General features: G+C 39.5%; 1 protein-coding gene across 12 annotated transcripts in view; it reads left to right on the top strand.

Moving 5' to 3' along the window:
* Positions 1 to 23,726, top strand: part of LOC118701490 (kinesin-like protein KIF2A) — a 158,507-nt gene extending 134,781 nt beyond the window's left edge. For 9 of the 12 annotated variants that reach the window (XM_036406124.2, XM_036406123.2, XM_036406122.2 and 6 more), the window contains 6 exons: positions 11,346 to 11,413; positions 13,223 to 13,336; positions 14,449 to 14,599; positions 16,200 to 16,301; positions 19,461 to 19,596; positions 21,956 to 23,726. In XM_036406124.2, the coding sequence (XP_036262017.1) occupies positions 11,346 to 11,413; positions 13,223 to 13,336; positions 14,449 to 14,599; positions 16,200 to 16,301; positions 19,461 to 19,596; positions 21,956 to 22,041 (657 nt within the window). In that variant the 3' untranslated portion in view covers positions 22,042 to 23,726. Of the gene's footprint in view, positions 1 to 11,345; positions 11,414 to 13,222; positions 13,337 to 14,448; positions 14,600 to 16,199; positions 16,302 to 19,460; positions 19,597 to 21,955 lie in introns of those variants that run through there. The other 3 variants (XM_054517754.1, XM_054517759.1, XM_054517760.1) reach the window with 3 other exon arrangements.
* Positions 23,727 to 26,222: the final 2,496 nt, after the last annotated feature.

The following is a 26,222-nucleotide window of genomic DNA, read 5'->3' as shown; positions in this document are numbered from 1 at the left end:
TCATGGGTTGAGATAAGGATGGGGAGAGGTCATAGATTTTCCTGGGTTGAAAGGGACTTTAAAGATCTGCCCAGGCAGAAAGGGACCTGGGGGTACTGGTCGACAGCTGGCTAAACATGAGCCAGCAGTGTGCCCTGGTGGCCAAGAAGGCCAAGGGCATCCTGGCCTGTATCAGGAATAGTGTGGCCAGCAGGAGCACGGAGGTCATCCTTCCCCTATACTCAGCACTGGTGAGACTGCACCTTGAGTACTGCGTCCAGTTCTGGGCCCCTCAGTTTAGGAAGGACATTGAGATGCTTGAGCGTGTCCAGAGGAGGGCAATGGGGCTGGTGAGGGACTTGGAACACAAGACCTATGAGGAACGACTGAGGGTGCTGGGGTTGTTTAGCCTGGAGAAAAGGAGACTCAGAGGTGACCTTATCACTCTCTACAACTTCCTGAAAGGTGGCTGTAGTCAGGTGGGGGTTGGTCTCTTTCACCACGCAGCAACTGACAGAACCAGAGGACACAGTCTCAAGCTGTGTCAAGGGAAATATAGGTTGGATATTAGGAAGAAGCTTTTTACAGAAAGGGTGATAAAGTTCTGGAATGGTCTACCTGGGGAGGTGGTGGAGTCACCATCCCTGGATGTGCTTAAGAAAAGACTGGATATGGCACTCGGTGCCATGGTTTAGTTGAGGTGTTAGGGCATGAATTGGACTTGATGATCTTTAAGGTCTCTTCCAACCTAGTAATTTTGTGAATTCTGTGAATTCCTGTAATCATCAAGTTGCAACCCCACTGCCATGGGCAGGAACACCTTTCATTAGACCAGGTTTCTCAGAGCTCCAGCCAACCTAGCCTTTGTCAGGAAAATTAATCCACGATGTCAGAGGTTTATGTTCAAAAAGGAGACAGAGGAGTCCTGTAACTTTATTTGAATAAAGGGAAAGGTCATGGGGTATTTCCCATGGGGTCTCTCAAATTGCTAGAGGATGCAGCCTCCTTTTTTCCTAATTTCCCGACCACATTTCCCTCTCTCTTCCCCCATTGGCTGAGGTACTTGAGAGGTACAGACTTCCCGCATCGCCTAATACAGACCCCCTTCTAATGAGTACTCCCCCCTTTTTCTTTTTCCTTGTGTCTATGTTCTTTTTCTCTAAATCCAGGGATTTAACACAGTCCTGAGTGAGTAACAGTCTGTGTCAATTAGTGGAATTCCTATGGAATTTATGGTTCCACCCATTGCTTCTTTCACCTCTCAGTATCTGTACCAGCAGGCCCACAGTTTGTTTGTAAAGACACCTCCTTCTCATTCCTGTCAGCACTCTCTGGGGCAGCTCCAGCCCTGCAGTGTCAGCCTCCTTGCTCCCTTTCAGCCTGGCTGGACCCAGTTGGTTTCAGCTATTTCACTACTATGTCTAAGCTTAATTAACAGCAGAAATAAAAACTGTATCTTTATAACAAAGTTACTTTAACATCACTCATATAAAATCCATTTTAACATTTGCGAAAAGCCAATATTATAGAATATATCTATAACATTCAGAGACAGCTCTTCACACTCAAGCCACCTCTTGATGTACAGGGAAACCCTTCTCCTTTCCTTCCTCCCCTGTCTCTTCTGAACAGCCTGTAGCCATCAATAGTTGCACTCCAGTCATGGGATTCATCCCACCAAATTTCAATAATGGCAATGTCTCAGTTTGAGGCAATTTAAAGGAGAACACTCTGAAATGAGTTGTTTCCCTTTATAGGCTCAAACAATCCCTTTCCACTAATAAGGAACAAATACAAGTAAATAAGTTTAAAAAATAAGTTTACTAACAAGCAGAACAGCAACAGGCAAAAAATAACAGTAAATGTGAGAAACTATGTTCACTTTTAAAATTTTAAAGGTTTATTAAACCTTATCAAAAATACAGCAGAAAACTGAATAAGGAAAAATTACAGCGCTGGGAGCAAAGGACTCAACTGCCATGTGCTCATCCACAAAATGGATGCTTTGCTTTTTATACCTCTAGCCCCTCTCAAAGTCTTGTCAGTCGACTCCTTCTTTGCTGTCCAGTGGTGGACATCACTTTCTTACATCTTGATTGGAGGTCAGGTGCTGCCATAATAACAAGCCGACCCTCCCAAATGCCCCGGCTCCCCAGGCCATCCAGTGATAACAATGTAAGGGGGAGGGCAAACATAATTGTACATCTACAAAACTTCTCTTAACATATACATAATATTCACCCCTTAATTATGAGAGTCAACTATCACATTAGTCATCCATAACAGCAAATAACTGCTAAATACCAAACTGCTAAAAATTCATGCCTCTACCCTTACAGGAACAAAGAGAGACACTAAATGCTCTAAATACCCTTCCCCATATGGCACCCAGCAGGGATGACCTCGGGCTTGTAGGCCAAAGGGATAAGATGGCATCAGATCCCTCTCAGAAAGGCAGGAGCTTCACAGAGCAGTTCCAGTAGCAGACGAAGGCCTGACTACTCACCTGGGGTCAACCCTTTCTCCATGGCAAAGCACAACAGAGCAGGCATGGCAAAGTTAAGGAGCTGGGCTGGGGCCACTCGGTGTTTTCGCTCCCTGGCTTGGCGCTATTGACAGCGACCTGGGACAGAGTGAGGTCCGTTGCTCTGCTCCTGCCAGTACAATGCCCCTGACTGTGGACAGGCAGTTGCGGAATTCACCCTAAGGCAGCAACAGTCAGGAAACAACAGCAAATAACCACCAGATACAAAGTGCTCAATCCTGCAGACTCCCCAAATCAGAGACCCCAAAAAATTGCTCCCCACAACTCCAGAATGCTGCCCTGGATTTTGACTGCGCTGGTCAAAGGACAAAGGGGAAAATTGTGTCAGTCTTTTCCCAACTGCCCCCCTCCTCCTTTGTCTTATCCCTTGCTCTGCTTATTTCCTGACAGCTGGAGCTCCAACTGGAGTTCTTCGGACCCAGGGGCTGGAAACTCACAGAGGGAATTTGTATTCCCAGAGGCAGGTATAGTCAAGACCAAGCAGCTGGGCTGGACCCTCTTGGCTGGCTGCAGCTAAATGGTGGCTTGAACTGTGGTGGGCAGTCACTGCCCTTTTCTCTTGGAGGTGCCTCCAGCTTCCCAAAATCACGAGGAGGAGGAGAGACCGAGACTGCAGCAGGAATGGAAGGCTTTCACTGCTGTTTTCTCCCAGCGTGGTGCCTCCAACTCCCTGAACTGCCAGAGGGGAAGAGACGAGCCTGGGGCTGCAACCGGCATTGCTGCTGCTTCCTTTGTGCGATATCTCCAACCTGAGAGGAAGAGAGACTGCTTGGGCAGCTTTTAAAAAAAATGCACACTAAAGCAAATTCCTTTCCCTCCCCCCCCCTCCACACAAACGGTCCCTCTTTGTATAGTCTTAAAGATGCAGTAAAAATTTTTGGGCCCAGATGATCTGGGATACCTTATCATTATGAAACACCCCCAAGAAAAGAGGAGACTATAACTTGTGCCCCAGATTCCCTTACCAACTGTCTCAAGGCCCTGAAAGCCTTAGTCACTCACCAATTACCATCATAGGCAAAACAAACTCAAATTGGGGAAAAACATTTGTTTAATTTATTGCAAATCAAATCAGCTATCATTGTTGCTGACAGGCTCAGCCTTGGCCAGCAGAGTGTCTGTCTTGGAGCTGGCTGACATTGGGTCCATCAGATATAAGGGAAGCTTCTGGCAGCTGCTCACAGAAGCCACACCTGTTGCCTCATCTTGCAAAACCTGGCCATGAAAACCTAATAGAACTGTAACATGTAGATAATGATACCATTTCATCCAAAATATTTTAGCATGTTACAGGCAAAATAAATTGAAGAGATTGAAACATAGAAGTATTATTCAATTGGAGAATATTATTTATTGAAAATGTAAGATAAATCATCAAAATTGTACCTGTTTCAAGATGCCGGTTTTGCTTGTCAATGAGAAGGCATTTATTGTAAAAGGATTTCTAATGTGCTATTAGAGAATAAGACATTTTGAAAATATGTGATACTTTTTAATATGGAGAGCATATAAAATTATATAGTAAAAACTTGTGATTTTAACTTTTAGACATTCCTGAAACATCTGGGTATAAAATACCTACTAGGTTTTCCCACTTCCTTTCTGATATATAATCTTTGAATGGGATGTTTGAGTCAAATTTATTTTGGTAATTTCTACACTTAATTTTTGACTTTGCCTTTTTTCATTTACGTCATTCCTTGTTGCAATTTTTAAAGTTACATCTTTAGACATGGAGCATCAAATCTGTATAAAATGTTAAAATATGATTTGGAAATTTATTTTTGTGAAATTCAAAAAAAAAAATCGAAAACTTATTTTGAGAACAGCTTCCCTGTGAACAGTTATGACTAGGATCCATGTCATTCTAAAGAAATCCAGAGACATACAGTCAGCATAAATAGTCTTTTATAACTTAATTAGTCATTGAAATTTTAATGAAGTTCTTGTCCTTAAATACTTTCAAAAACCATTTCATAGAATCATAGAATCGTTAAGGTTGAAAAAGACCCTTAATATGATCAAGTTCAACCGTTCCCCCAGTACTGCCAAGCCCACCACTAAACCATATCCCCAAGTGCCACATCCAACTGTCTTTTAAATGTCTCCAGGGATAGTGACTCCACCACGGCCCTGAGCAGCCTGTGCCAGGGTTTGACAATGCTTTCAGTGAAGTTTTTCCTAATATCCACTCTAAACCTCCCCTGACAAAACTTGAGGCAGTTTCCTTTCATCCTATTGCTTGATACTTGGGAAAAGAAACCAACACTCACCTCACTATAAACTCATTTTGGTAGTTGTAGAGAGTGAGAAGGTTCCCCTGAATCTCCTTTTCACCAGATTAAACACCCCCAGTTCTCTCAGCCACTCCTCATAAAACTTGTGCTCTACATCCTTCACCAGCTTCATTGATGCACTTTGGACATGCTGTAGCACCTCAATGTCCTTGTAGCAAGTGGCCCAAAACTGAACACAGTATTTTAAGTTGTTTTTGAAGAGCTACATAGTAGGATAATATAACATTATTTGACATTTGCAAGGTAGTATGTTGAGTTTGCATGACAAGGTTGTGGTAGCAGGGGGAGCTATAGGGGTGGCTTATGTGAGACGCTGCAAGAAGCTTCCCCTATGTTCAGTGGAGCCAATGCCACCTGTCTCCAAGACAGATCCATCGCTGGCTAAGACTTAGCCCATCAGTGATGGTGGTAGCACCACTGGGATAACAAATTTAAGAATGAAAAAAAGTTATTGCACAGAAGCAATTTCAGACAGAGAAGAGCAGAGTGAGAATATGTGAGAGGATCAGCTATACAGACACCAAGGTCAATGGAGAAAGAGAGAGAGGAGCTGCTCCAGGCGCTGGAGCTGAGATTCGCTTGCAGTCTGTGGTGAAGACCATGATGAAGCAGCTGTTCCCCGTGCAGTCCATGGAGGACCATGGGGGAGCAGAGATCTACGTGCAGCCTGTGGATGACCCTGCACTGGAGCACGTGGATACTCAAAGGAGTCTGTGACCCCCTGGGGGATCCACAGTGGAGCAGCCTAATGCTGAAGGACTGCTGCCCATTGAAAGGCACACACGTTGGAGCAGTTTGTGAGGAACTGCAGCCTGTGGGAAAGACTCACATTGGAGAAGTTTGTGGAGGACTGTTTCCTGTGGGAGGAACCCCACAGTAGAGCAGGGGAAGGAGTCCTATCCCTGAGGAGGAAGGAGTGGCAGAAACATCATGTGATGAACTGACTATAACCCCCATTTCCACTGGGGGGAGGAGGTAGAGAATTGGGAATAAAGTTGACCCTTGGAAGAAGGGAGGGGTGGAGGGAAAGTGTTTTTAAGATTTGATTTTACTTCTCATTATCCTACTCTGATTTGATTGGCAGTAAATTCAGTTAATATCCCCAAGTCGAGTCTGTTTTGCCTGTGATGGCAACTGGTGAGTGATCTCTCCCTACCCTTATCTCAACTCATGAACCTTTCATTATATTTTCTCTCCCTTGTCCAGTTAAGGAGGGGAGTGATAGAGTGGCTTTGGTGGACACCTGGTATCCAGCCAAGATCAACACAGGTAGATAAGAGAATAGTCTCATTTTTTAACCAGTACTGCATCCTTTACATGCTGCATTCTTGACATACTTCAGCCATAGCTGGAGTGCCAGACCCCTCAGCTCTCCAGGGAAAAAAAAGTGGGAACTTGGTGACTTCAGTGTCCCAAAAGGACCATTGATACCACTGTGATGGTTTATAAGCAATGCAGAAACATTCAAAATAGGAAGAAGGATAATTACATGTCTTAAAGATCTTCCTGTCCATAAATAGGGCTGCTTTTTCCATCCTCATTTGAAATTACAAATGGGGAAGCAAGGGATGGAGATATTGTAGACCTCCTGTCCTGCTGGGACTGGACTTGTTGAGGCATGAGGATATATGATGTAGTGCACATTTCTATTCTACAGACTGAGTCTTATTCATGGGTTCTTGTGCCCTGAAGGGGGTATCATTATGTCTGACAGCATGTACAGTGACACTTCCCTATAGTAGCTGTACCTTAAACTCTTCAAAAAGTTGGAACAGTCCACCGATGTTATGACATTTGCCATGTATCATGTACTCTGAAGATTAAACTGATGGAAGAGGTGCATGCATCTTTCATGTTAAAGGACTTTGGAAGGATTTTAGGAACTTTTAGGGGTTTAGTTAATTAGCACCCAGAATGCTTTATAGAAAAACATGGAATCATGATATTTTTAAATCTACACGTTTTCATTAGCAACTAATGCATAATAGTATTAGAGATTAAAACTTTAGTCTACATGGTAGTAGGGTCTTTAGACTTTCTAATCCCCTCTCACTGCATATTTTTCCTTTCCTCCCAGTAGGAGAAATTCTTCTCAGGATGATTTTTGCACACTTATGTCAGCAGCAGTATGAATGAAGAGAGCAGGTGTCCTGGTTTAAGACAGGTGTCTGCCAAGGAAGGCAGGAACCTTCCTGGAATGGAAAAATATTACCCCCTTTCCTCCAAATTATAACTTTGAAATTATTGGGCTTTCAGGCAAAGATATGGGAAAAGGAATAACAGTTCCTTACTAGAATATACATATATATATTAGTGGTTTTGGTTTGTGGTTTTGGTTTGTTAATTTGAGATTTTTCAGCTAATGTACTAATGAGTGTGGGGGGTTCAGTGCTGGCCAATCACTAGTGTATTTATTAGGATGTACTGACCTATTTCTTGTTGTGAGGTAGGACTAGGAGAAAGGTAAAGTAGGCTCAAAACTTCAAAAGGGTATAAAGAGAAATTTATTTTAATAATTAAAAGAAAAATTAGTAAGAATCAAAATAAAATCTTCAGGACACTTCTCCTCTACCTACAACCTTTTTTTTTTTCCCAAAGAAAATGTAAAGAAACAAAACTTAAAATTTCAGTCAGTTTACTACCAATAGAATAGTCTTTCTTCAGTTCACTTAGGGAGGGAAGTCCCTCTTGTTAATGTTATGGAGACTTCTCCACAAGAAAATAGTTCTCTCATGGTTCTCAATTCTCACGGATAGTAGCCACCCAGGGAAATCTGTAATCATGAAATCCCTCCCATTTTCCATAAGCTTTTCTTATAGCTGTGTTTATGGGCTATGTTAACTTATGGGGTACTGTTTTAAAGATGAGTTGTTCAAAGGTAAAGGTTCTCATTACCTATCTCTAAAATCACCTTTTTCTTGGGGGTATAGGATTTTCATTACTCTTCTCTCCTTCATTGTCAAACTTCTCATAGGATCACAGCTACTTTAACATTTGTTTACTTAGTATGGAGGCCTTTGTTCGATATCTATAATTTGAACACTTTCATCTCCCTATACCTTCATGTGTTATAGGGAAAAAAGAGTCTTTTCACTATAGTTTTACAAGAGGATTTCAGCCCTAAGATTAAGGTATCTCCTCATCCCTCCCATCTGGGATTTGACTTCTTCACCGACTTCAGTGTTTTTATGTTGTCCTTCTATATTACCTGTATTTTGTTCTTTTCTCTCACTCGAGGGAGGATTGAAGAACTGAAAGAGTTAATATCTCACCTGGGGCCTGTAGATGGTCACCTGACCCCGGCCGGGCTTGGTAGCTTGTGGCAGGAACTTCAGCTGGGGGGGATTGATGGTTTTCTCCTCTCCCCTGCCCACTGGTTGCGGATGAATTTCAATGGTGGTAGAATCTTGGCTGAGCCAGCCTGGCCAGGGATTCTCCTGGACTCGGCTTGGCCCCAGGCTGGTGGTAAGATGTTAGAAATCGCAGCCATGGCCCAGCCTGGTCCCGTGGCACTCCCCTCTCCCCACCCGGCAGCTGATGGGGGGGTCCTGGGCCCATGGCAGGGGCTGCCTGACCCTGGCCTGGCTGAGTCTGGGGCCATATTACTTGGTTGCCAGCCAGAAGGGAAAGAGGAAGTTCCCGAGTTTCTTTTGTCTTTAACATGTATTTTTCAGACAGGCTTGTACAGCTTTTCAGTGGCTGGAAACTTTGCATCACTTCCGTGAATGCCTCCCATACAATTCCACCACAATATATATAAAACAAGGCAGACAAACAACAATGACAATGGTAACCACAAAACAGAAAAAAAAAGCCCAATAACAGCCTTTATTCTGCCCATCAAGCAATTTCCCCTTTGGTGTAGTTACGATCACAACTGGCAAGGGGCGCTGATGGCTGGTGTTAAGGCAGAGAGGCTGCAGTGAGCCCCCTGTGGCTCCAGTGGGCGCTGTTTGCTCAGGCAGCTTCAGAGGGCAGCTGCCACAAGCTCTGAGCCTCCCCAGGGGGTAATGGCGGCCCGAGGGAGAGAGAGAAGGTGGAGGGTGAGGTGTGTTTTGGTTTTCCCCTGGCTCTCACATCTCCTGTGCAGTGTCCTGGTGATGGCAGCAGCAGCTGAGGCTCCAGTAAGCAGATGGGAGGTGTTCCTTCTGGAGAGAGGAAGGAGGTGGGGGACCAGTTTTGCCCTGAGGCACCCATGCAGATGGTGAGGGTCTCTCCCAGCAAGGATGGGTGCCGAAAAGTCCCAGTCAAACGGCCACTCTTCTGGCTTACCAACAGCAAGAAGAAACAGCAAGGAAGGCTCAGCAGAAGCAGCAAGTCCCCTGGGCAGAAGTCTAGCACCAAAACCAACAACCGTCTGCCCTACAAGCCAGCAAAGACTGCACCACACCCTGCTAAGGAACTGCCAAAAAACCCCACCATGTCACCTGCTCCCCCAGAACCATTCCAATGGTATGCCAAGGCCCTAGCTGCACTTTTTGTCTCTTAATGAGGTTCATTTTTCATTTCCATTACAACAAATGGAAAAAAAATTCTCTTAATAAACCTAACCCCCAGCACAAGCATTATCTAATATTCATCAGTTTGTCTCCTGATTCTGTGCTGCCAAAAAAAAATGTTAGTGTGTAGGATCATAGAGGTGTTTGTCCTCGGTAGAGCCTTTATGGATCTCCTGAAAGGAGCACAGATGAGAAAATCGGACTAATGAGAGAAGCTAGTGCAAATAATGCCTGACCAGTTATTTTTGCTGAATTCTGAAAAGAGGGTGAGATCTTTAGGGTATTTTATTTAACTGGAAAATGAAAGACTTATAGATTCCAGATGTTTCATAAAGGAAGCCCACAACTGGGCAAGAAAATAAAACTCTAGTCAGATGGCTACAGAGCAGATATTTGTTTATTCAGCTCTAGGAGTGAGGGGGAGCTCTCTGCCACAAAACTCACTCATTCTTCTTTAGCCTTCAGTTGCATTTTAAAAGTCTTTCCGTGCAACATCACAATTACAACATATCATTAGCATGCTCATATTTGAATAAAGCTGTGTCATGATTTTACAGCAGTTTGTTGCTTCTGTGCATACCTCACTTCCTTCTGTGGTGGTTGTCAGTCTCCTGGTGGTCTTTTGATGAAGACTTCTGTAGTCTTCCTCACATTTGAACTTTTTACCTCTATCTTCAGCACATGCCTGGTGCTTCTTGTTTTTCAATCTAACTTGTTTTTAGCTAATTTTGCAGTTTGCAAGTTCCATTAAAACTTGCTATCTTGCTTTTGATGGCACTTGTTATCTCACTTGTCATCTCTTATTTGTTGTCGTGCTTGCTTTACTTGCACATCTTGTTACAATGTTACTTGTGGCTAACCTTTTGTTACATACCACTTAGGTTTCATAAGAAGTGAGCTATTAAGTATTATTTACAGATAATATTCAGTTCAGAAAAAAAAAATCTTATAGAAATAAACATGTATATCTTTAGTATTATTAAGTACAGTTGTAGGCTGGCCAAAATAGGTCTCTCAATTTGCTTGAACAGACTACAAAGATAGATAGATATAGATATATAGATCAATAATCTGGTAATTGTTTGTAGGATACATTAGACTGACTTTCTACTGAGTTGCATATTTCCCTCCTTGAGGAGTCTTATTTTTTTTTAATTAGGGTTTTTCATTTACATATTATTTAGGAAGACTGTGAGATGGGGGAAATTGAAATTTCTTTGATTCCTAATATTTCAGGTATGGTTGAAAAAATTAAATTGAAGATTTGACTTGACGTGTCTCTTCTTGAGATGCCATTTTATTAGTATCATTGAAACTATGGGAAAAACTAAAACTTTCCCACATTTTTAGTGTTAGAGTATCGAGGCATTAATTTATTCTGGCCAGGATGTGCAACAGAAATAATTTCATCCACACATTGCCCGGGTGTGCAGAGAAAATCATTAAATGACACATGACTCTTTACTAGATTTTTCACATACTTATACAGTCAAAACCCAGAGAAATTAATTGGTTCAATGTTCATTGGTCCCAAGTCTCACAGTTCTTAGTATTTGGTTTCTTATCAGTTATGGATTTCTTCGGCTCTGATGCTAATTTAGTCCTCATTCCTTGGTTCTCTTATCAGTCTTTTATGGACCAGGTGTCTCTGACCATGCCAGGGGTGATGTTTGGAGTTTATGGTCATTAATGGTTATAATGGTCATTAATGGTTGTTATCTTTTGTGTATCTTCTATGCTACTCCCAGTCTCTTGGGATGTTAAGCTAATCACACCTTGAGTGACGAAACAGTCCTTTGAAAAGAAACCTCAGTTCTCTTCCCCCAGGGCAAAGGCGAACAAGACTGACTAAAGTTACAAAAAAATTTGAAACTTTGTATCATTTCGAACATTAGGACAGTTGTACATAGTAGACAGTTTTTGTAGAACATCTCAAATCAAAGTAGACATAAAAAATTAATTTAAATTCATCTACTGTTTCATCTGTACAAAGTGATTTATTAATGCATGGTTTGTTTTCTCCAGATTGCTACAATTTCTCCAGGGATAGCATCATGCGAAAACACACTAAATACATTGAGATATGCAAATAGGTATGGAAAATGTTATTGCTTTATTGGCTGATGGTCGCTGATATTTGGAATATTACTGTTCCATAATGTATAATTATTTTAACTACTTGAATAATTTTAGTGTACTTGCATTTCTTAATAAGATTTACCTCAAAATACTGATTACTGATTCAGGCTCACATTTAATTAAATTTGTAACTTTTTGCAACCATTACAAGAGAATCAATAGAAACCGCATTTAAGCCATTATCCAGAAATTGATATAGTGGGGATTGCAAGGAATCTGGGAGATGCCTCTTTTAGTTTTGTCCCTGCTCTGGATGTATCACCTCTTGCATTAGGGGTAGGCAGTTTTCATGATGATTCCCTGGGGCGTTAGCTGAAATACCTTTCTGCAATGTGATTTTTCATCCCCTTGGTGGAATTGCATTCAGTTGCCAGCATGTTTCTTTTATATATATGATATATCACATCATATATAGATCTATATCAACTAGCTTATTCTTATGAAAATTCAGCTGTTTCTGTGGCCTAAATTTTATATTTCCCAACTTCTGGCAAATATCTGAGACCCCTAAATACAGTCAGCTAATCCAATAGTGACATAATCAGTGGAGAAGAAGTTAGTGCCTCCAGAGCCTGATGCATCATCTTTGAGACCTGTACTGCTCTCTGAAAGTGTTTGTCTCTTCAGTCAGTGTGAAAGGAGCCTTCCACAGCTGCAGTTCTAGGATTAATCTTTGGGGAGATTGGGTCCTGCATATGCCTGCAATCAGACCTTGCACCCCAGAGACCCATCCACCACTTTGCTGCAAAGAACAAAGGAGGCAAACAAGTTTCCGGGCCATCAGAAAGCCTGGTTTTGCCAGAAGAAGCTACCACCTAGTGGTCTGCTTGCCCCAGTGAAAGATAGGGCAAACCACATCTTCTCCTGTTTTGCTTCCCCTGCCCCCTCCCTGCAGCCAGTCATTAATCGGGCACAAAGGGCTGCTAGGGTAACTTATCATCCGTTCCTCTTGGTATCCAAATGTCTTTCTGTTTAGATCAAGGTAGTAGCAAATCCACCTGGCTTGAACCAGTCTATGTGATTCCCTTCCTGGTGAGAAGGGGGCATCTAGTCCCCTGCTTACAGTAACATAATGAAGGATGTGTCACATTAATCAAAACTAGTTGTATCTTTCTATCCCTTATAGAATATGTATTGCTGAAGTGACTTCAGAAATGGGCACTGAAAAACAAATACCTATTCCTAGTATGCTAAATTGGTGTGCAGAAACTGTTTCTACCCCTTGCTGTTAAATTCATATGTTGTTAGGGGGTTGTGCTGGTTTTGGCTGGGGTAGAGTTAATTTTTTATGCCTATCACTGTAAAGTTGCTTCATATGTTTTGTGTAGTATTTTAATTTTTTCTACCAATATATAGTTTTCATAGGACAAGTAAGTAGTTTTCAAGTGCTGAACACCAGTGTCTGTGCAGTGTCAGATGGTGCAGTATAGAATTTAAGGCATTGTAGTGGTTTGATATGTTAAAAGGATCAGTTTAATGAAATACTGAATGTAGAGCAAATTTTATTAACTGCAAAACCTGAAATCTGGAGTTACTCTTCTGAAAACACTGCTATTATACTCTCCTGCAAATTACCAGCACTGATATTGTTCAATTTTGTTAGTGATCCGTAACCATTTGCAGAAGATTTAAATATGTCAACAGTCTTATTTTTTATTGTAAAAATAATTTTATTGTTAAACTATACAAGAATGCAAAACAGTTATTTTAACTGTGTTTGAGATAATTTTCTTTTAATTTGCTGCTGTATTTTGCTGCTGCAGAGTAAAGGAATTTGGAATTAGTCCTTCAGACATTCCCTTCTCACAGGGTAGTGGCAGTCGCTCTGATCTCTCTCCTTCCTATGAGTATGTTGACTTTTCTCCTTCAATCACCAGGTCTGCTTCATTCTATATACAGAATGTTTATTTTATAATTTTCTTTTTGGCAATGCAATTTTACAGACAAACCTTTCATTAGTCCCCTTTCCTTGAGTCACACATACTTTGTTTTTATTTTGTTTGTCAGGTGATGGTTCTGCATGATCTGCAATCATCTTTCCATTATTTTGTTCACAAGACCACATTCTGTATCCAGGCTTGCTAGTTTCCTTCATACATTAAAAAAAAAAAAAAAAGAAATTATGTCTCCTTCATACATTTAGCAGACCAAATCTGATCAGTCTGTGTTTAGGGTAATTTGAATATAAATAATTTAAAAAGAAAACCATTTTAATACATATATATTTTAAAAACTTTTAATCATTGAAAAGATGAATGAAATATAGTTTCCATTGTACTAAATATGTACTACTTCAAAAAGAAATTCCCCTTAAAAATTAAGAATTTGTTCTAAAACTTGCTATACTTGCAGAATTTGATGTCTATTTCATAAGCGTTCTTTTAAATGGGCCTTTTTTTGATAGAATCATTATCATCTTTAAACTATTTTCATGCTGCAAGAACCTTACATTTTAATAATATATTTTCACCTTTTAAATTATTTTAATAAAAGGATCTATTCATTCTCTGAGATAGTTGGCTGCAAGTTATTATTTTCTTCAAAATTCTTGGTGGATTTGCTTATAACATCTAGTAGGGTACTGATTGACTAATATTTTTAAAGCACAATTGTGTGCACAGATAAAAAATAATGGTCAAGTTTAAGATGCTGAATGAACTTTTCTTTCAAATATTATTCCTTATTAAGGAGTTAATATTGAGGGTCTGGACATTTTTGCCCTCTTAACAGTTAATAAGTACTAAGATTTCAATCAAAATGCCTCTTGTGAGAAGATGGACTGCAATCCACCTGCAAATAGTTGAAAGTCTGTGCTTTTTAGGAGTTGAACTAACATCTTTTTGTCACTGAAAGTACATTAAATTTGTGAAGCTAAAATCAGCATCCTTATTAAATGAAATAAATTGTGCATAAATGAGCTTTATTTTTGGTTGTGACTCTTTTGAACAGGAAGTTACTAATTTACAATTTAAATATTTTCTGAATGTAGGGTGAAGGAGTTGATGGTTGATCCTAGTGTTGCAGGAGATATCTCACCTATTATACACCATGCTCCCAATCAGATTGATGACTTAGAGACACAGTGGGGTGTGGGGAGTTCTCCTCAGAGAGATGATCTCAAACTGCTTTGCGAACAAAATGTGAGTGGTTTACAGCATTGCATGGAAAGCGGTGATAAATACAGCGGCAAAACAAATCCAGAGTAATGTGAATTTATAGTCTGTTAGCAATATCATTTAGTAGATACAGCATGCCTTTTCACCTTTTCACTTTATGCTATTATGTTCATTCCCATATACACAAAAAAAAAAAAAAAGTTTCCTGAATGGTGAGAGGAGAATGTTTTACTTGTTTTACTTTTCCTTATCTTCCTTGCTGATTATGACTTGTAATATCTAGGCAGGGTCTGTTCTAGGCTCTCACATTTTTAGTGTGCATTTTTCCAGTATAGTTTTATCTCGTATTAGATAGTTAAAAGTAGCCTGGGAAATGCATCCATTTTATTTAACACTCCTGTGGTTTGACCGTTATTTTTCCTGCATGGAACCCTGTTTCGAGCGAGTTTGTCTTTCTCCGTGTTTAGAAATCTGGCTACCCATCATTCCTCTTCCCAACATCTCGATTTTCATGGAGTGAAGCCCCAGAGCAATGTTTGAGAGAAAGCCACATCATGTTCCCAGGATGTCTCCTTGGGCTGCATGAATGGAGAGCTGGGATTGAGAGGCACCTTATAAAGGGCATTTTTTTTCCCTCACTACTGATTATCAGCTCTAGTCCTGGTTCCTTAAATGTTCAAGTTGGTTTGTGAAAATGCTGATGAAAGGTACAGAAGAAAAATCCTTACTACCCTAAATTATTTTTGTCCAGACTCTCTGCCTTTTCAAGCACCTCTATATGATGTTGGCTGTATATCTCATTTTAATAGCTGTCTCTTCTTCCTGGACTTCATTTCATAAGAACATGCTAGTGATTCCTAGAGCTTCCCACCGAACAGTACTTACAGCCAGATATCCTTTCATATCATACTTTTTCCTTGTTCATGTGGAATTCAATTACGCTTTTCAATGTGTTTTTTAAAAGATTTTAAAAGCATGGTAGAAGGAACCATACTGTTTTGCTAAAACATTAATTGCAGCCTACCTAGTGCTTTCCCCTTTTATTGTGATTAACTATTTATGTTTAAAGAACTCTTGTTTGTCGCAGTTTGTAAATCCGAGTTGTGCATTTTTCTAATGTATTCATCACAACATATTTTTATTTTTTTACTTTACGTTTATTACACTTTTTTTTCCAAAGGGTTAATTTAATTTTGTTTTCTTGAAATGCATTGAATGTAATTGCTGTTCTCTTTTTTGAAAATTGGCACAACAAAAATTCCTGACAGAAAGCAAGTTTTCTTATTAAAACCTACTAGAAATTAACATTCTTCCCTTATTAATTCCTCCTCCCACTATTTTAACCTGGGTTTTTTTTCATGGGGAATATTCTGTTTTCCAGTATCCATTAGGATTAGTGGCTGGAAATTTTTTATGAATATGAATTAAATTTAACTCTTTGAACAGTTTAAATTTATTGCTCTGTCCACTCATTTCTGGATATTTTCTTGTTAGAAAGTATTAAGTTTTATTTTTGACAGGTTCTGATTTATGCACATTTCTTTTCATGATCTATGATTAAATTCAATATATTTTGTGTAGCCACAGTTCTTTTGAGTCTAACAGGCTTAACTATTGTTTTTAGGAAGAGGAAGTTTCTCCACAGTTGTTTACTTTCCATGAAGCTGTGTCACAAATGGTGGAAATGGAAGAGCAAGTAGTAGAAGACCACAGGGCTGTCTTCCAGGTAAAAGATGGACCCTACCTTGTTTTATCCTAATACTAGAATTCCGGTTTTGCCAATAAAAGTGCATACTCTTGAAGATGTAGGATATCATCTGGTCATTCTGCTGCTTTCAGAGATTTCCTAAACAGACTGTCTTTATTGCAAGAAAAGTTGCTATTTTCTTTTTTACTATTTCAACTATTTACTATATATTTTGCGTTAGTCCTTTTCCAGCATTAGTAACTGTTTCTTTCTAGTTGTAGGGTGCTTACTCAGATTGGTCTCAAAATTTTGAATTTCACTGTCTAGTCTACTCCAGTATTCCAATGCCAAAGCTGGCAATTAATACTAATGTGTCTATATAGTAATGTCCCTATCAGCACCATTTCTGTGTGGTCATCTCCCTCTAAAATACAGCAATACTCCCTCGTAGTATTTTCTTTAAATATCCTTCTGTGACATGTTTCTCTGAGATACTGAGATCCAGAAGAAACAAATATATTTCTAAGTGCCTGTTTTCTTCCTTTTTGCAGATACATAAAGTTTTCATTTGATACTAGTCAGGGTCATTGAAAGGAATACTGACCACATAGTGTAATGCTGATCAGCACCACAGAACCTTTTATAGTTGCAAAATAAATTCTAATATGTATGAGTTGCTAGTTTTCAGAAGGAAATGTGAATTGTTTTGGTTCATAACCTTAGAATCTTTAGTCAGGCTGTCCATTTGGAGCATCTGCTACAAGAAAATAGCAAAACATTAAACCTAGAGGGAATACACACGTCATGGTTTGAGACTGGCCCAATGCCAGGCACCCACGAGAGTCGCTTGCTCACCCTCTCCTGCCACAGCTGGGCAGAGGAGGGGAAAAAAATTAACAAACAGTTAATGAGTGAGATAAGGACTGGGAGAAATATTTCAAGGGCAAACCAGGCTCAACTTAAGTTGCAAAGTGAATTTTATTACTAACAGATTCAGAGGAGGAATATGAGAAGTAAAATTAGACCTTAAAATGCCGTTTTCCCCCCATCCCCTCCTTCCTTCCCACCAACATCACAGGGAGACAGGGCATTGGGGTTTTGGTCAGTTCATCACCAAGATTTTCTTCTGCTGCTCTGGGAGAGGAGTCCTTCTCCTGTGAGACTGTGGGGTCCCTCCCACAGGAGACAGTTCTCCATGAACTTCTCTGGTGTGGGTCCACTCTCATGAACAGCAGCCATACTGCACCTGCTGCAATGTGAACTCCTCTCCACAGGCACACAGTCCTCCTAAAACTGCTGCCACGTGGGTCTCTCTTTCCATGGGGTGCAGTCCTCCAAGGACAGGCTGCTCCAGCCTGGAAGCAGAGGCCCCCTCTCTCCACCAGGTTTTCCACTGGATCACAGCCTTCTCCAGGCATCCACCCTCTCTGGCATGGGCACCTCCCGCCCAGGGCTGTGAGTGGATCTCTGCATGCCCCGTGGATCCTCATGGGCTGCAGGGGCACAACCTGCTTCACCATGGTCTTCACCATGGCCTACAGAGGAATCTCGACTCTGGCGCCTGGAGCGCCTCTTTCCCCTCCTTCTCCACTGACCTTGGTGTCACCATTTTGTTTTCCTTCACATATTCTCACCTCCTCCTCTTCTCTGACTAGAAGTAAAACCCCGTGACTTTGTTTTGATTTTTTTCTTAAATATGTCATCGCAGAGGCATTAACAATCCCTCTCATTGGCCCAGTTTTTGACAGCAGCATGTCCATCTTCAGAGCCATCAGACATTGGCTCTGCTGGACATGGTGGAAGCTTCCAGCAACTCCTCACAGGAGACATCTTTGTGGCCCCCCTGCTGCCAAAAAACAGGCCGTGCCAAACCAATAAAACACATCTCAATTTAGGTATGTAACTCAGTGGAATATTGATATGTGTTCATGTAATACAGTAATGATGCTAAATAACACATTTTACAACAGATGTAGATATTTAGTTATTTTGAGACATTAGCCCTGAAGTAAAGCATGCAGAAGTATGAAAGTCATGCCATATGCCATAGCTGTGTCCTAATACTTGCAACTTCTGGAGAGACAAACTGCATTAGGTTAAGATGTTACTGCCTCTGTGTGTCCATCTGGCCTTATGCTGGAGATTACTGCTCCTCACAGCAGTCATTAGAAGGAAATGTGTCTGAGTCTCAAGTGACTTTCATTTGCAGTATTACTTGTTAGTTTATGCCATGGGTGAAGATGGGTTGCACGAATATAAAATATACAAGCTGTAACATGCAGAAGTTGTCTTCTGTCTGCTTTTACCTGGAAGCTGTTGATTTTGGGGTACAAAACATCCCATCCTAACAAAAAAATCTCTAAAGTAGATTAACTGAATTAACTGTACTCTGGACGTCTTGATCTTCCTTTGTTTCTTGGATATCTAAGTTTACGTTAGATGGCATAAATCCTATCCCAGTGTGAGAGCTCCATCTGTCCTGAAAGCCAACAAAACTTTTATGGTGTTTGGACTATGCTTTCAATATTACTTGAACTACTGAGCACAGAGGGAGACTTAATTTCAGTATTTCAGACTCAGCATGCATAGAACTGTCATCTGCTTACTTTATTTTTAATCAAAGCATTTCCAAGGACATCAGTTCGTCTAATCACAGCTTTGCATAGATCTGCTTTAACCATCTTTTACAGTACTCTTATCTGTCCGGAGAGTTAGCTCTTCTTTTATACAGTTTCTGGCAAAACTGGTTTTGAGTATGGACAGAATTATTTTGGCTCCTTGACTGCAATGACACAACAATGATTATGATTATTGTCAGTGGCAACCAGCCCATACTTAAAAATGAAATCTGGCTTCAAAGTTTGATACCTACCTAAGAGCACATATCCATGAAATAAAGTTCTTAATTTCTTAGTTTTACAACCACCTAATTTTCTGAATTTGAAGAGAACTGGGGTAGCTGGGATTTGTCTGTTGCTGTTATGACCATTGGAGTTAAGAAACTATGTAGAAAACATACAATTTTGCTAAATTAGGAATAAGGATTCATTTTAGGATTGAAACATTATAGTGAGGTGACTAGACAGTAAAAGTGTGATCATCTTGAGAAAAGGAATAATTCAGCTCATGAATTGTCTTGAAACTTGCATTGAAACTTTGTTAATGTATTTAGTTGAGGTTTTTTTAACTTTTACCTAGGAATCTATTAGATGGCTGGAACATGAAAAAGCTCTTCTTGAGATGACAGAAGAAGTAGACTATGATGTGGATTCTTATGCGACCCAACTTGAAGCAATTCTAGAGCAAAAAATTGATATTCTGACCGAACTTAGAGGTAGATTGCTTTTAATCAATTTTGTGTGCATTTTCATATGCCATGGACACTTGCAGTAATAATAAGGGGATAAAAAGAGTGTGGTTATGTTTTGGGGTCTTTTTTCACCTCATGCTGTCCTGTAATGTTCTGAGAAAGGAACATTTATTTAAGAACAAGTTCACATCTGTATTCAATCCATCCTAGTTTAATGGAAGAGTCTGCTTTACCTTCAGGAAGTATAAACTTGATCCTGCAACTTTGAGTTGTTTTTTTCTTTTCCTTTGTTCCAAAAGAATAAAGGAAAAAAAAACCCAAAACCTGCTGCTGATTTTCAGTCTGTGCTTAAGAGTAATGTTGAGTTCTGAGTAGCATGGTTTTTAGCCTACTTTTTTCCTTAGCAGCCTTTCTGTCAAAATTTCGTCAGCCTCTCTTTGTTGAAAAACCAACTGCAGATAATGTTTAGTTACCAAAATTGACTCTTTGTCTTTTAAATTTAGCATGTCAGCTTGGTACCTCATGGAGATTAATTTTTCATTTTAGTTTCTCTATGTATCTGCATTCCAGCAGACATGCTATACTGGTTTAGTTTGGATTTTTTAAATCTGTGTTAGAAAACTCTTTATAAGATAAAATCTTACATTTTACTCAGTCTGAGTATCTGGTGTAAATTAGAATACATCAAGCAAATCAGATGTGGCCTGCTTGTTTTTATGCGTGTATTCATACCAGTATACTTTAGCAAAGACTTTGATGTACATTCCTTTGTTTCTTATGGATGATGGCTTCCTCTTCAGGGAAAGACAATTGGAGACAACAGCAGTAAAAAAACAGTTTAGGTGACTCCCTGTTCTTCCATAACTTATTAGATACTGCTTTTGAAACAAGATACTGGAGATAAAGGATATCTAAAAGATCCTTGCATCTTTACAAATAGCATGATATAACATATATAGCTTTACAGGAGGGAAGATCTGTTAAAGCTTCTTTCTCCCAGTAACTTTTCTGTTATGCTCATGGAACATAATGGTCACTGAATATTTCAGCTTTTAGTCCTGTCACTTTGGGACTGACTTTTTTATGCTGTCAGTTTTGTTTCCTTCTTCCCATTCTTGGGCATATTACTGTGGAACAGGAGTGGAGGAGGAATATAAATAGAAAAGGATGACATACTTATTTTCTAGGGTTTCTCCTATTCTTATGCTAGCTATGATGAAAAAAATGATTGATGCATTTCTGTTTACTTCCAAAATTTAATCACAAATGCTTTTCACATTCATAGAAGAGTTGTTATCATAGAATCACAGAATGGTTTAGGTTGGGAGGGACATTAAAGATCCTCTCATTCCCCTCCCTGCCATGGGCAGGGACATCTTCCACTAGACCAGGTTGCTCCAAGCCCTGTCCAACCTGGCCTTGAACACTTTCAGGGATGGGGCAGCCACAGGTTCTCTGGTCAACCTGTGCCTCGGCCTCACCACCCTCACAGGGAAGAATTTCTTCCTAAGAAGAGGCAGGGTGTCCTGGGGTGACTTTATGATGCTCATCTCCCCATTTGTCTGTTTAGCCCAGAAATAAGTTTTGCACCTTTAAGATTGGTTTTGAGAGTGAAGGGGGGAGAAGAAGAAAAACTGCACTCACTCCTCCACGTTCCTGCTCCTGTGTTGTCTGTGGATGAACAGACGTCAGGACAGAGCTCTCTTTTGCTTTTAGTTTTTAGCTAGCTGAGGCAGAGAAGTTCCCTGGACTGAGGTTTTTATTTTTCTTTGGACCTGTTTAAACCTGCTCTGGACTGAACATCCAGAACAGCACTGGCAGCTCACACCTGTGGCCCACCAGGGCCTGGCCTGGCCTGTGGCATTTCCAGTGCCAGAGGGACTGATAAGAGACGGAGTGAGCCAAGCTACAGCCCACAAAGGGGACTTTCTGAGTTTGTCATCTCTTTCAGAGCAGCAAGAGGTTTTATTGTTTAATATTGTTCAGGGTTTTTTTGTGCTGGTGAATGCTTTGCCTGTTAAATAAACAGTTTTTTCCACTTTTCTCCAAGGAAATCTTTTTCCCAAACCAGTTGGGAGAGGGGCCACTTGAATTTGCTTTTCTAGAGGAAACCCCTTTAGAGGTTTTTTCTCCCAAAATTGCCCTAAACCAGGACACAGGGGTAGCATCTAAGAAGGGACTAAGTTGTTAAACAATGTGTTTGTATGGTAAGTATTAAATTTAAGCTTATCTCAATCCTCTTGTCGTTTGTATCTTCAGCTATTTTTGTGGAGGAGTGTTCTTTGTTTTGCATTAGGGCCAGTATGTGGGGCATCAGGCCTTAGTTTCAGGATCTGTGTTGAGCACAGGCATATTAGTACTCATTCTCTCTTTTTCATTAAAGATAAAGTGAAATCTTTCCGGGCAGCTCTGCAAGAGGAGGAACAGGCCAGTAAACAGATCAACCCAAAAAGACCACGTGCCCTTTGAAAGGAGACCTCTGCTGCTAAAGGAATCTATGAACCTGTACTGCTGTAAGACACATTTGTTACAAAAGCCAGTGGTTGGAAGAACTCAACTACTTGAAAGTGTAAAAATGTTAGAAATGTCCTGTTTATTACTCATCTGAATTATATTTTCAGTTTTATGTGAAATGCTCCTATGATGTCTACAAAATGCTTCTAGACCAAACAGTACAACCATGCAGGGTTCAGATCTGTGAAGTAATTTGTTTAAAGTATTTCATTTATTCAAATTGTAAATTTTATGTTTGGAAATATTTGCCATGTTTTTAGTAATGAAGTAGAACTGTGACAATTGAAAAGTCACAGTATTTCCATTTAACTATGTTCAGTTTTGTTATAAAGACCAGTTTTGCAGTTTGAAATTGTCTTTGCTCCATGTGTACCTCACTAGTGGTTTTACATATCTTCTACAGACAGCTGTGCTTACTTCTTCCCATTCTGTGCCTTGATGAAGGCTACTTAACCCTGAATAGCCTCTTTCTGAAGCACAGCCTTAATAAACAACATTCATATTTGTCATTATAAATTGCTTTTAGTGTGTATATATTTTTAATGTGTTTTGAGACTTTTTTTGGTGGCTAGTGCATTTCCCAGCATGTGCCATATCCTTCAAACAGGAATTGCAAGAGCTGTTAGAGTGAACATACAGCTGGACATTCCATCCTGGTTGTAAAAAATCTGAAATTTAGGTTTATTTGCATACCATAAAGAATAGTTGTATAATTATAACATGTAATTAAAAGAGAAAACACAAAAAAGGCAAAATCAAACAAAAAAATACACTGGTTGATGTATAACAAAGGGTAATGTTTAGGTACTGAGTAGAGTTGGATCTCAGAGTAATACAGATAGATATACAGTGTGTGATATGGTGTGATAATGCTGTCAGAATAAAGGTACCATCTGACCTCTGCATATGGATAGGCTAAATGTCAAAATTCAGGGATCCAGTTAAAGAAATACATATTGACCTTTCACATATTGCTAAAATTTGGCTTTTGATGCATGACGAGCTTACATGTACATTAACTGTAGTTTGCAAATAGTTTAAGTAGCTCTGATTCTTTAAAAAAAAAAAAGTAGTTAATGCCTATTTTTCTCTTTGTACATTGCCAGCAGCTGAAAAGTGAGGTGAAATTTCATCATTTGATTATTTTCACAATACCTCTACCTAGTACTAATAGAAATCCAATAAGTACCTGAAATCTCACAAATGGCACCATAGGTATCAGCACTATTTAGGTGGTGGCACTCAAATTATTTTTGCAAGTCAGTATCCAAAAAATAAGAACCTTTTGTGTAAGAACTTCTTGCCAAATGAAGAATTGTAGACCTCTCTAGGAGTTCTCCCCATTCCCAGGAGTTCATATCAACAGACTTTCCCTCGGAACTGTTTAAAAATTACTTTTGTAATTCAAGCCTGTTAGTTTGTGCCAGGCTTGGAGGGAAATAAAGGGAAGGCAATGAAAAGAGAGTTTAATGAGCCAGGAATTCTTGTAGCATTTAATATTTGTGCGTCCCATAGAAAGGCAGGGTTTGGGAAGCTCCTGTTGCTTTGTGGTTAAAAATATTCCTGTGTGTAAACATTTAAAGTGAAACAACAATGTAGATTTTACGTACTGTGTTTAATAAATTAAGCTGTTAAATGAACTACAAATGAGAATTTACTTCTGTGAAAGTTCTTTTACACTTTGGAAAGGGTTTGATTTTGTAAACACATCTGAGTTACACTTTTCAAAAGGCCTCTGATTTCAGAAATGAATATTTACTTCTAGAACTATTCTGTACAAATTTGTTGTATAGGACCATGCTCCCCAGAAGACTATCCTGACAAGTTTTACAACAGACCTTAAAAGAAACACCACACATCTTTCTGAACATTTAAGAATGTCTTCCATCACAACTAAAAGAAAAAAACCCCAATGAAATAGAAGGTAGCAGCTTTCTAGTGAAATCTTACTTTCTAAAAAGCCTCTGAAGACTGAGACATCCTACATGAGAAACAGTTGTTTCCCTACTATTCATCCATGCAAGCCCAGAGCCACATGCAGAATGTGATTCTTAGGGGTATCAAAGAGGACAGGAAGGACAGAGGCAGATTTCAGCAACTTTTTACTAAGTCTTGTAAATGACATTTCCTGTCAGGTAGCACATGTGAGCTAAAATTGCATCAACTGGGCGGGGGGGGGGGGAATCTTTGCAATAGAACCTGTTTTAAAGATCATATCTACACTGTTATCTACACTGTTACTGAATCAGCGAGAATGGAGATTTAAAAAACTAATACAGCACTTGAATTCTTCTAGCCCATTTCTTTGATGGGTTGGAATTACTTGAATAGGACTCAGACAAGCTTATCTTGATTTCTGTCCTCTAAAACAAAAACATTTCAGATACATGACACAGATCTCTAACACTTGTTCCTTTTTTATTGATCTGTGCATATTGCTGTGACTACTTATATTCACTCATAAATTGGTTCTATATGCAGTGAAGCAGCATTAGAATAATTAAAATATAAAATAAACGAGCGATTCAGTTTTCCAAGACAATCTCTCAGCATGCCTGCAAATTCAAGTGCATTTCTCTACATGATTTTTCTAATGACTTTTAAAGTATTGACATTGGACATGGATAAAATGCAATTATATCTTAGAGGAGTTTTTGGTAATTTGCCTCTTCTCCATTTACTGTGGTCTGATAGAAAGAAATATACTACACAATAAAAATTTACTTATGGTAGTGAATACATAGAATGGGGCCTTCATACCTGCATGATGCTACAGAGTTAACAGTTACTGTTTTCCTGAATCATAAGACAGACCAAAGGGGATTTTTCTTTTGACAGCTGCTATGCAGAGCTAATGCAAACTTGGGGGAAAACACTGTCTTGTCCTTAAAAACAAATATATATAATTCAAACTGTATTAAGACTTCAGTAAGTCTTTTTGTCAGGACACAGGCATGAGTTGCTCTAAGACTCACTGAAAGCTTTGATCTATGCTAAAACACCTTGTTGCCTTGAAGGGTGAAGCAGTTTTCAGCTTCCTGAATTTACAGTTGACAAAAACCAACCCCCCCCCCCAAAAAAAAACCAAAAACAAAACAACAAAGTATTTAAATATACTTAAAAGCAATCAAAAAAATCCCAAACAAATGGAATTACTACAAATCTATTTTTGTTGCCCAGACCACACTTATGGGTTGCACTGTAGAGTATTGCACAGGAATATCCTGAGATTAAGTCCATAATCAGAGAATATAGATTTCAACTATAGCAACATCAATCCTGTCTCAGTTTATAGACAAGTTTAGGATAAAATGCTCTGGAATGAGTGTTTCCTCTAAAAAAAAGGGGTTTACGCCTATATAACTTAGGTCAAAGTTACAAAGTGCTTATATAGGTTGAGTTATAAAATATCAATATAACTTAATATATCTATATAAACTGATATCAATATAACCCGAATCATAGCTTTTTATACCTATATAACCTGATATAAATAACTTTTTATACAATGTAATGGCTAGTATATGGTTAACTAGTTGCTTAATGCTGAATAGATAGAAAAAAGAAAAAAAACTCACCAGGAGGATAATTTCAGAGGTAGATAAGTATAGTACTAATGAGAAATTGGGAAATGTAAAGCCAATTTGATGCCTGGAGAGGCTAACCTAGAAAAGAGACTAGAATGAGCTAAAGAATAAAATAGGTATTTATTAAAAGGCCTTAAAATGATACACCTTGGGCAGTACAACAGCCTGGCCAGGGCTACACCCAAAATGGACCCAAGATGGTCACAAGATGGATGACCGGTCACAAGGTTTCACACTTTTATAAGTTTTGGTCCATTTGCATACTGGGGTTAATTGTCCAATTATAGCTTCAGATTATGAAGTCCCATCCTCCTTGTTTGCTCTCTTCAGTTCACAATTTTTTATGCTTTTTAGACCTGAAGCTTGTAATGGTTGTCCTTTCTCGGGTAGCTGTTGATAATTGCTGCCCCAAGATGCGTAGGATGTCTCTGCTTAGGCTCGTGCAACTGAAGAACGAGTCTGGACTCTTCACTTTTCGGTCTTGAGGTTGTTTATTAATTCTTATCTATAAAATTTTCTTTCTGCCCAGTGGAGGTCCGCTCTGCAGGG

The sequence above is a fragment of the Molothrus ater genome, chromosome W (genome assembly GCF_012460135.2).
Source record: "Molothrus ater isolate BHLD 08-10-18 breed brown headed cowbird chromosome W, BPBGC_Mater_1.1, whole genome shotgun sequence".
Lineage (NCBI taxonomy): Eukaryota > Metazoa > Chordata > Aves > Passeriformes > Icteridae > Molothrus > Molothrus ater.
Note: the sequence above shows the minus strand (reverse complement) of the source record. Positions and strands in the feature narration are given on the sequence as shown.